Here is a 12,515-nt window from a genome sequence, read left to right as displayed (position 1 = left end):
TTTAATCGATCACATAAAAAATGACCACATGCAATGTCAGGAATGGCTTAGTACCATGTATGACTTTTTTGTCCAACGGCATGGATAATCACAAGAGAAGAGTAGATGGTAAGCCCGGGAATATGATACCCTCCTCCTGGTCACCAAGCCTTGAGAAAACAAGCAACACCAAAGTCCTTTCTAAGCTGCACCCGTAGTGACCAACGCGTTTCAACTCAAAAGAGTCTTCCTCAGGGCGGCACCCTGGTGGACCGCAGGGAATTATTGTATTTAAAAAATATAATAATTCAAAAACACAAAATAACACTGTTTTTTTTACTGTCTAACTTTTGACTCTGTCTAACTTTTGATTGTCTAACTTTTGACCCCAGTTTAACTGTCGACATTATGACTGTCTATCATAATGACTGTTTATCTTTTTAATGTCTATCTTCTGTACCACACCTCAGTCATATCAACTGGCATCAAATGGGACCCCTGCAAATTGCTGCAGAAAATGGCATATTTCTTGTTTCCCTAAGGAAATGCCATGCATGCTACTATGAGTAAAACTCCAATGTTGTTCCTTAAAAGATACCTGAGGTCAAAGCTGGACTTGCTTAAACAAAATCTTAGTGGCTTCATCCGAGACCGGCAACTGAAACAAATGGGTAGCCAGGGCAATGCCGCAACCTTTACATTATGTTGGCTTGCGGCTATCCAGAAATTGAGTGACAAATTGCAAGAGTCTACTATTTTTCATTGTGTAAGAAATTTCTAATCAGTTAAGGAAGCATATGTTGCCAGATGATCCGAGTTGGGAAAAAGTTGCTGCAGGTGTTGCTGTGTCAGTCCAAGTTTCCACATTCCTGGGTGATCTACAAGATGGATAGGGCCAGGGATGCCAATATGTTTAAACATAAATTACTGTTGGAGGTGCCATTGGTCACTGTTATTTTTTGTTTATATATGCTAGTGTTTAGCAAAGTTTTGTGCCGTGTACATCATGCAGCTCCTGGTCTCCATGTCAGCATTGAATGCAAGTTCATATGTGCACATACATTACTTTGCATCAAACAGAATAATAGTATTTGCAGAATAATTTGCACTTAATAAACAATCTTACTGATCATTAATTAACAACAGAGTTTTGGCTAAAATACATGTTCGGTCCATTGAGTATGCACTGTTACAATAAATGTTATGATTTCCTTCTGCAGTATAGTAACGATTGTGTACCAGGATGCGTCTGCCCTATAGGTCTAATATCTGACGACAAAGGTGGCTGCATTCTTCCAAGCCAGTGCCCGTGTGTTTATGGGGGAAAGTTTTATGACACAGGAGAACAAATCAAGATATCCTGCAATACATGGTATAGTATCTATTACATTGAAGTTTATTTTACATGTAAAAAAAAGAACTCAATAAAGGAGCCTATATGGATAATTCAGTGTATTTATAAAAATAAAATAAAATAATGTAATCATGTTCCATATGCATATGGGTGAAAAGACATACTGTTTAATGGAATTAATGCCAAATATCTGCTTTGTTTCAGAAGAGAGTCATATCAGCAGAACCCATTACTGCTGTCGAACTGTTCTTTAACAAAAGGGCAATTAATAATTTATCAGTTGTAAACAGATCATATCAGCATATTGTATCTCTTTCAGTGAAGCAAACTAACAAGGTGTGTTAGCAGAGGAATACGCAAGAAATGTGTAGAGCATGAGGCCACACCCTTCTTAGGAAACACCAACCCAACATTTGTGTATTGGTATCAGCAGACACCATTCCCAACTATGTACCAGGGTGTGGGGAGGCATAAGCAGTGACATAAGCAGATTCCAATCCAGCACCACTACACTATCATCCAGCTCCCAGGAAGAAGTCATTTGGCTGTATTTGGGGGTGTAACTATGTGGGGGGCATGGTTATGCTTTGCAAAACCCCTCACGAAGACCCTGAGTAGAAATTTAATATAGTGGCCAGTCTGACTCTGGAAATTGTCATCCTCGTAGCCTATTCTTGAACAACTGATAATAAAACAGTTGTAAAACCGATAATAATTGTTATTATTATTTGTAATATTATTTTTACCAGAATATCACTTACCATATTGTAACAGAAGTGGCTTTGGCAAGGAAAAACATTTGTAATTAGTGACGTGATTTTAGAAATTGTCAATATTTCTATTTACAAATAGTACAACCTTTAGCCATCCAAAAGGACACAGATTGTATGAAAGGGATAGTATATGGATGCCGGTGGTCAAAAGACCGACAGCGGCATCCCAGCATGCAGAATCCCGACACCTGCTAGGTAAGTATTCTAACCCTCCCCTCTACCCCACTAGCCGAAACCCCCCCGCCCAAAGCCTAACCTTCCCCACTTAGTGCCTAACCCTCCCTCCCAGAAGCCTAGCCCTAACCCTCCCCCTTAGTGCCAAACCTTCCCTTTTTGTTCCTAACCCTAACCCTCCCTCCCCACAGCCTAGCCCTAACCCTCCCTCCCCACAGTAGCATCCGTTACTTACATTACACCACACAGTAGTGTCCGTTACTCAAGTTACACTGCACAGTAGCGTCCGTTACTCACATTACACTGCACAATAGTGTCCATTACTCACATTACACCACACAGTAGCATCCGTTAGTCACATTACACTACACAGTAGTGTCCGTTACTCAAGTTACACTGCACAGTAGCGTCCGTTACTCACATTACACTGCACAATAGTGTCCATTACTCACATTACACCACACAGTAGCATCCGTTAGTCACATTACACTGCACAGTAGTGTCTGTTACTCACATTACACCACACATTAGGGTCAGTTATTCACATTACACTGCACAGTAGTGTCCGTTATTCACATTTCACGCACAGTAGTGTCTGCTATGCCACAGTAAAGCCACTGATAAACATTTTGTCACAGTTGAGCCTCTCATACACATAATGCCAGGTACAGATGCTTATTCACATTACACCAGGAACAGTTGCTTGTACACATTACACCAGGTACAGCACCATTATACACATTAAGCCAGGTACAGCCCATTGTACACATTATGCCAGGTAGAGCCCCTTATACAGATAACACCAGATATAGCCATTATATACATTATTCCAGGTTCAACCATTATACACTATATTTCAGGTACAGTCCATTACACATATTATGCCAGGTAGAGCCCCTTATACATATTACACCAGGTACAGTCCATTACACATATTACGCCAGGTACAGACACTTATACACATTATGGCAGGTACAGTACATTATACACATTATGCCACGTACAGCTGCATATACACATTAATCCAGGTACAGCACATTATACACATTACTCCAAGTATAGCACATTATACAATTATGGCAGGTAGAGCCCCTTATACACTTTACATCAGGTACAGCCCATTACACATATTATGCCAGGTACAGACACGTATACACATTATGCCAGGTACAGCACATTATACCAGGTAGAGCATGTTATACACATTATGCCATGTAAAGCATGATATATACATTATGCCATGTAGAGCACATTATACACATTACACCAGGTAGAGCACGTTAAAGACATTATGCAAAGTACAGCACATTATGCACATAATGCCAAGTAGAGCGCCTTATGCACGTGATCCCAGATAGAGCACCTTATACACATTACGCAAGGTAGAGCACCTTATACATGTTACGCCAGGTTGAGCACATTACACCAGATACAGCATATTATGCTAGGTAAAGCTGCTTAAACACATTATGCCAGGCAGAGCACCTTATACACATTATGCCAGGTACAGCACATTGTGCCAGGTGGAACACCTTATACACATTATGCCAGGTAGAGCACCTTATACACATTACGCCAGGTAAAGATGCTTATACACATTACGCAAGGTACAGCCCATTCTACACATTACACAATCCTTGTCAGATCATCCTTCTGGGATGTAGTTAATATACTGGCTGTTGGGATCCCGGCTTCATGTGGCCTGGATCCCGACAGCCGGTAAAATGCTGGCGGTCAGAATACCATGCCACCACTCGAGGTAGCTTACTGTTGGTATTATGGCTGGTGAGATGCCGCTGGTGGAATCCTGACAGCCTGCATCCCATCAGCCGGTATACTGTCTCCATCCCCATCTCCCCTTCACTGCTGGATGTTAGTGTCTGAGCTCTATTACTCAAAATTTAAAGGCACTGCCGACACCCACTAGGTGTCCGCTGATTGTTTGAATAACACAAAGAGATGGCTATACACTAATATTGTACAGTGGGAGAATCCACTCTGATCACACAGATTCGCTGACCTCATAGGAACTCAAGAAAGTTTCTCAAAGTATACTCTCATATACACGGATTGGCAGGAAGCTTTGCAACTGTGACCCAACATATGTACTCTTATCAACAATACACCCAATAGTGCTCAGTGAGACCTTAATGAGTAATGGGAATGAATACACAAACACTGTTGAGGCTATATAACATTTATTAATTAATACAAGCATAAATACGTCTAATACAGACCACATACTATTATATAAGTTCTGTAATCAGCGGACACCTTGTGTGTAGGGAGTCATATTTTAAAACAATTTTCTTATCTTTTCACTTCTATGTTTTTTATCTACTATTTCACAAGTCCTTTTTAACAAATCTACGAATTAAAAGTTATGTTTTATAATATTGTGCACCACCATAAGGCAACTTTGTTCTCTCATTGTGTATACAATTCTACTTTGGCTTTGGTATCACCCCCCCGTCAAAGAATACCTGTATATATACAATAAATGATACTGGAGGGGGCCCTTTTTGAAAATTTAGATGGCTTGTGCAACCTCTCTGTTGATCATACGAGTTATATTGCTCTGAACTATTCAGGCACCTCTCATACCCTTACACCACCCCTCATACCCACACACTGATTGTGAAGCTCTGTAGCTCCAAACTATAATGGAAGCAGCACCTTGGCAAACACCCCCCACCCCTTGCCGACACCCCCTCTTTGGATGCCCCCCAACCGCCAGCAGTCACAATACAGATGCTGCAATCCCGACACTACTCAGAATGCCGGCACCGGTATCCCAGCGTTCATTACTATCCCGGCGCTGAGATCCCAAGTGATGCTATCATGGGCTGCCGGAGAGCAGAGTGGGGAAAGGGGGGTGTTAGGTTTACCCTGCAGAGTCAGGGGTTAGGGTTAGGCTGCGGGGGTTGGGGGGGTGTTGAGTGTTAGGCAGGGGGAGTGAGGGTTAGGCTGCAGGGCAGTACAGGTTAGGGTTACTCTGTGGGGAAGGGATGGTTAGGGTTAGGGGGTTTAGGTATCAGGGTTAGCCTTTAAAATCAGCCAGTGTCGGTATTTTAAATATCGGGATGTCGCTGATGCACAACTAGTGATGAGCGAGTTCGGATCCTCGGGATCCGAACCCGCCCAAACTTCACCTTTTTTTTCACGGGTCCGAGCAACTCAGATCCTCCTGCCTTGCTCGGTTTACCCGAGCGCGCCCGAACATCATCATCCCGCGGTCGGATTCTCGCGAGATTCGTATTCTATATAAGGAGCCGCGCGTCGCCGCCATTTTTCACTCGTGCATTGGAGATGATCGTGAGAGGACGTGGCTGGCGTCCTCTCAGTTTCTATGTTCAGTGGGCTGCAAATTGTGCTGCAAATATATGTGCTCAGTGTGCTGCAAATATCTGTGCTCAGTGTGCTGCAAGTGCAAATATCTACGTTCTCTGCCTGAAAAACGCTTCATATCTGACTGTGCTCAGTGTGCTGCAAATATCTGTGCTCAGTGTGCTAATTGCTTTATTGTGGGGACTGGGGACCAGCAGTATTATATAGTAGGAGGACAGTGCAGAGTTTTGCTGACCAGTGACCACCAGTATTATACGTTCTCTGCCTGAAAAACGCTCCATATCTGTGCTTCATTGTAGTATATAGTAGGAGGACAGTGCAGAATTTTGCTGACCACCAGTATAACTATATATATAGCAGTATGGTACAGTAGTCCACTGCTCTACCTACCTCTGTGTCGTCAAGTATACTATCCATCCATACCTGTGGTGCATTTCAGTTTTGCACAGTTTGCTGACCACCAGTATTTACTATATAGCAGTACGGTACAGAAGTCCACTGCTCTACCTACCTCTGTGTCGTCAAGTATACTATCCATCCATACCTGTGGTGCATTTCAGTTTTGCACAGTTTGCTGACCACCAGTATATACTATATAGCAGTACGGTACAGAAGGCCACTGCTCTACCTACCTCTGTGTCGTCAAGTATACTATCCATCCATACCTGTGGTGCATTTCAGTTTTGCACAGTTTGCTGACCACCAGTATATACTATATAGCAGTACGGTACAGAAGGTCACTGCTCTACCTACCTCTGTGTCGTCAAGTATACTATCCATCCATACCTGTGGTGCATTTCAGTTTTGCACAGTTTGCTGATCACCAGTATATACTATATAGCAGTACGGTACAGTAGGCCACTGCTCTACCTACCTCTGTGTCGTCAAGTATACTATCCATCCATACCTGTGGTGCATTTCAGTTGTGCGCAGTATATATAGTAGTAGGCCATTGCTATTGATATATTACTGGCATATAATTCCACACATTAAAAAATGGAGAACAAAAATGTGGAGGGTAAAATAGGGAAAGATCAAGATCCACTTCCACCTCGTGCTGAAGCTGCTGCCACTAGTCATGGCCGAGACGATGAAATGCCATCAACGTCGTCTGCCAAGGCCGATGCCCAATGTCATAGTAGAGAGCATGTAAAATCCAAAAAAATAAAGCTCAGTAAAATGACCCAAAAATCTAAATCAAAATCGTCTGAGGAGAAGCGTAAACTTGCCAATGTGCCATTTACGACACGGAGTGGCAAGGAACGGCTGAGGCCCTGGCCTATGTTCAAGGCTAGTGGTTCAGCTTCACCTGAGGATGGAAGCACTCATCCTCCTGCTAGAAAACTTAAAAGAGTTAAGATGGCAAAAGCACAGCAAAGAACTGTGCGTTCTTCTAAATCACAAATCCCCAAGGAGAGTCCAATTGTGTCGGTTGCGATGCCTTACCTTCCCAACACTGGATGGGAAGAGGTTGCGCCTTCCACCATTTGCACGCCCCCTGCAAGTGCTGGAAGGAGCACCCGCAGTCCAGATTCTGATGGTGAGGTGGCTTGTTTAAGTCAGGCACCCGGGGAGACACCTGTTGTCCGTGGGACAAATATGGCCATTGGCATGCCTGGACAAAATACAAAAAAAATCACCTCTTCGGTGTGGAATTATTTCAACAGAAATGCGGACAACTGGTGTCAAGCCGTGTTTTGCCTTTGTCAAGCTGTAATAAGTAGGGGTAAGAACGTTAACCACCTCAGAACAACCTTCCTTATACGTCACCTGGACCGCATTCATCAGAAGTCGGTGACAAGTTCAAAAACTTTGGATGACAGCGGAAGCAGTCCACTGACCACTAAGTCCCTTCCTCTTGTAACCAAGCTCCTGCAAACCACACCACCAACTCCCTCAGTGTCAATTTCCTCCTTAGACAGGAAAGCCAATAGTCCTGCAGGCCATGTCACTGTCAAGTCTGACGAGTCCTCTCCTGCCTGGGATTCCTCCGATGCATCCTTGAGTGTAACGCCCACTGCTGCTGGCGCTGCTGTTGTTGCTGCTGGGAGTCGATCGTCATCCCAGAGGGGAAGTCAGAAGACCACTTGTTCTACTTCCAGTAAGCAATTGACTATCCAACAGTCCTTTGCGAGGAAGATGAAATATCACAGCAGTCATCCTGCTGCAAAGCGGATAACTCAGGCCTTGGCAGCCTGGGTGGTGAGAAACGTGTTTCCGGTATCCACCGTTAATTCACAGGGAACTAGAGACTTGATTTAGGTACTGTGTCCCCGGTACCAAATACCATCTAGGTTCCATTTCTCTAGGCAGGCGAAACCGAAAATGTACACAGGCCTCAGAAAAAGACTCACCAGTGTCCTGAAAAATGCAGTTGTACCCAATGTCCACTTAACCACGGACATGTGGACAAGTGGAGTAGGGCAGACTCAGGACTATATGACTGTGACAGCCCACTGGGTAGATGTATTGCCTCCCGCAGCAAGAACAGCAGCGGCGGCACCAGTAGCAGCATTTCGCAAATGCCAACTCGTTCCTAGGCAGGCTACGCTTTGTATCACCGCTTTCCATAAGAGGCACACAGCTGACAACCTCTTACGGAAACTGAGGAACATCATCGCAGAATGGCTTATCCCAATTGGACTATCCTGGGGATTTGTGACATCGGACAACGCCACCAATATTGTGCGTGCATTACATCTGGGCAAATTCCAGCACGTCCCATGTTTTGCACATACATTGAATTTGGTGGTGCAGAATTATTTAAAAAACGACAGGGGCGTGCAAGAGATGCTGTCGGTGGCCCGAAGAATTGCGGGCCACTTTCGGCATTCAGCCACCGCGTGCCGAAGACTGGAGCACCAGCAAACAGTCCTGAACCTGCCCTGCCATCATCTGAAGCAAGAGGTGGTAACGAGGTGGAATTCAACCCTCTATATGCTTCAGAGGATGGAGGAGCAGCAAAAGGCCATTCAAGCCTATACATCTGCCTACGATATAGGTAAAGGAGAGGGAATGCACCTGACTCAAGCGCAGTGGAGAATGATTTCAACGTTGTGCAAGGTTCTGCAACCCTTTGAACTTGCCACACGTGAAGTCAGTTCAGACACTGCCAGCCTGAGTCAGGTCATTCCCCTCATCAGGCTTTTGCAGAAGAAGCTGGAGACATTGAAGGAGGAGCTAAAACAGAGCGATTCTGCTAGGCATGTGGGACTTGTGGATGGAGCCCTTAATTCGCTTAACCAGGATTCACGGGTGGTCAATCTGTTGAAATCAGAGTACTACATTTTGGCCACCGTGCTCGATCCTAGATTTAAAACCTACGTTGTATCTCTCTTTCCGGCAGACACAAGTCTGCAGAGGTTCAAAGACCTGCTGGTGAGAAAATTGTCAAGTCAAGCAGAACGTGACCCGTCAACAGCTCCTCCTTCACATTCTCCCGCAACTGGGGCTGCGAGGAAAAGGCTAAGAATTCCGAGCCCACCCGCTGGTGGTGATGCAGGGCAGTCTGGAGCGAGTGCTGACATCTGGTCCGGACTGAAGGACCTGCCAACGATTACTGACATGTCGTCTACTGTCACTGCATATGATTCTGTCACCATTGAAAGAATGGTGGAGGATTATATGAGCGACCGCATCCAAGTAGGCACGTCAGACAGTCCGTACGTATACTGGCAGGAAAAAGAGGCAATTTGGAGGCCCTTGCACAAACTGGCTTTATTTTACCTAAGTTGCCCCCCCCTCCAGTGTGTACTCTGAAAGAGTGTTTAGTGCAACCGCTCACCTTGTCAGCAATCGGCGTACGAGGTTACTTCCAGAAAATGTGGAGAAGATGATGTTCATCAAAATGAATTATAATCAATTCCTCCGTGGAGACATTCACCAGAATTTGCCTCCAGAAAGTACACAGGGACCTGAGATGGTGGATTCCAGTGGGGACGAATTAATAATCTGTGAGGAGGGGGATGTACACAGTGAAAGGGGTGAGGAATCGGACGATGAGGAGGAGGTGGACATCTTGCCTCTGTAGAGCCAGTTTGTGCAAGGAGAGATTGATTGCTTCTTTTTTGGTGGGGGCCCAAACCAACCAGTCATTTCAGTCACAGTCGTGTGGCAGACCCTGTCGCTGAAATGATGGGTTCGTTAAAGTGTGCATGTCCTGTTTATACAACATAAGGGTGGGTGGGAGGGCCCAAGGACAATTCCATATTGCACCTCTTTTTTCTTTCATTTTTCTTTGCATCATGTGCTGTTTGGGGACTATTGTTTTAAGTGCCATCCTGCCTGACACTGCAGTGCCACTCCTAGATGGGCCAGGTGTTTGTGTCGGCCACTTGGGTCGCTTAGCTTAGTCACACAGCTACCTCATTGCGCCTCTTTTTTTCTTTGCATCATGTACTGTTTGGGGACTATTTTTTTGAAGTGCCATCCTGCCTGACACTGCAGTGCCACTCCTAGATGGGCCAGGTGTTTGTGTCGGCCACTTGTGTCGCTTAGCTTAGCCATCCAGCGACCTTGGTGCACCTCTTTTTTTCTTTGCATCATGTGCTGTTTGGGGACTATTTTTTAAATCTGCCATCCTGTCTGACACTGCAGTGCCACTCCTAGATGGGCCAGGTGTTTGTGTCGGCCACTTGGGTCGCTTAGCTTAGTCATCCAGCGACCTCGGTGCAAATTTTAGGACTAAAAATAATATTGTGAGGTGTGAGGTGTTCAGAATAGACTGAAAATGAGTGGAAATTATGGTTATTGAGGTTAATAATACTATGGGATCAAAATGACCCCCAAATTCTATGATTTAAGCTGTTTTTGAGGGTTTTTTGTAAAAAAACACCCGAATCCAAAACACACCCGGATCCGACAAAAAAATTTCAGGGAGGTTTTGCCAAAACGCGTCCGAATCCAAAACACTGCCTCGGAACCGAATCCAAAACCAAAACACAAAACCCGAAAATCACATCACTAATCACAACCGCTGGGATCCTGTTACCAATGTATAGTGTCTCCCCAGTCATTAACCTAACCGCACGTCACTGATATAGCCCTAAATGTTTTGAAGGGTAACAGTGACCAGAAGAAAAGTACAGGGGCAGGAGGATATGACGGCAAGTGATCAGTAAAATTCAGTTTATATACTGTATGTGCATCTGGGCTATAGAGTAAATCAGTTTCTATGCACCAGTTACACCTTAGGTTCTACCTCCTTCATGGCCTACACTCTATATCAGATAAGTGAACTATTCGCCACATCGATAAACAGAATAGAGCCTGGGCTGAAGCAGACAGATATATCCGATGTTGGTGTGTAACCACCACTAGCAAGAAACAGTTTACCAAGCAATACCTAAAGGACTCAAAATATAGCGTACAAATCTCAGGAGTTAACTCACAAGCACAATTTTTATCTTTTATTTTTCATTTTGACAGCACCTGTAAGAACAGAACTTGGACTTGCACAGAAAATCCTTGCCCTAAAACCTGCACATTATATGGAAATGGGCATCTCATCACCTTTGATCAGTCCCGGAAGGATTTTAATGGTGGCTGTGATTACATCTTGGCTCAGGTGCACTTTTATTAATTACAGTAACTAATTTTATGTCTTTATTTTAAAAATATGTTACGGGCAAGACATGTAAAGATTTATTGTTCTTTTTTAAAGTGTTTAATTTTAATTTTGCAATTATATCATTATAATACCACAAAATCAACAGAGACAAAAAAAAAGAATTACATTTTTATATGCAAATACATAAATAAGAGAGGCAGCCTGTCGGTATCCTGGTGGTCAGGATATCGCCAGGATTTCCACACCAGCAGGAATATCGGCAGTCAGAGTCCCGACCGCTGGCTAGATCTCCCACTTGGGTGGTGGTCCGTGCCCCCACCCGAGGGGGAATACAATCCTGTGGCAACCTAAGGTCACCACCGGGCCCAAAGCGTGGTGAGCACAGCGAGCCAGAGAGGGGACACGCTATGCACGCCACCAGAATCCCGGCTGTCGGGATCCCGGTGTCAGTCTCCTGACCGCTGGGATCTCATACTGATCCCATATATAATATTCTGTTTATTGTGTACATTGGCAAAGGCCTTATACAGGTCCATGGCATCAGATTTATTGTGGATTCTCCTTGCTTATATATTTTTTTAGCTTTTAATGAGGTAATGACATTACTATGATCAGGGTTGGTTGGATTAACAATGGGGCGGGTGGAACTGCAGGTCCAGGCCCCCCCCATCAAAATAGGCCCACAGGATCTGCTACTGGAAACAGGAAAACATCTTTTTCCTGTTACACCAATTCAGTGGCAATTCATTATAAAAAAGGAGCGCAAAATTCATACATTTATTATAATAATAAAAAGCACAATGGATCCAACATGAATCAAAACAAAAAAATAATAACAATCTTAATACCGGATTTAGACCATTCAAAACTTTATTAATATCCAGTTTCCAGTGCAAAAAAAAAATCACTGAATCAAGGATTTTTACATGTAGTCACACCGTATAAATTAGCTTTGTTTCCACTTTTTTATATTATATGCATCGTTAGAATGTTATACTTCAGATAAGGTTGCTGCTATTAGTATTAAAAACACAGTTCAATTTTTGAGCACTGTAAAGGAAAAAAAGTCTATTTATAACAGTTCTGACAGCAAGATTCAGGTGGGTATTTGGACGGTGCGTCTCACATTTACCCTATGATTAATGCTCGATTCTCACCCTTTTTGCAGTATATAGATCAGCGCTATGCTCCACCTCCGATGTAATTCATGCCGTAAATCATATGTAACACAGTAAAATTCTCAAGTGCTGTATACATTGTAGCCGTCTGCTCTATCCAGCAGTCCTAATAGCGAGACCGAGGTAAATGGTAAGCAGTG

At 43.9% G+C, this 12,515-nt stretch overlaps 1 protein-coding gene across 1 annotated transcript in view; it reads left to right on the top strand.

The window, feature by feature from the left end:
* Positions 1-12,515, top strand: part of LOC134968667 (mucin-5B-like) — a 163,765-nt gene that overhangs the window by 121,857 nt on the left and 29,393 nt on the right. Inside the window, exons 18-19 of the mRNA XM_063944188.1 lie at positions 1,200-1,351; positions 11,056-11,194. Coding sequence (XP_063800258.1) covers positions 1,200-1,351; positions 11,056-11,194 — 291 coding nt within the window. The remainder of the gene's footprint in view (positions 1-1,199; positions 1,352-11,055; positions 11,195-12,515) is intronic.

Source organism: Pseudophryne corroboree, chromosome 11 (genome assembly GCF_028390025.1).
Source record: "Pseudophryne corroboree isolate aPseCor3 chromosome 11, aPseCor3.hap2, whole genome shotgun sequence".
NCBI classification, from domain to species: Eukaryota; Metazoa; Chordata; class Amphibia; order Anura; family Myobatrachidae; genus Pseudophryne; species Pseudophryne corroboree.
This window is presented reverse-complemented; position numbering and strand designations above follow the sequence as displayed.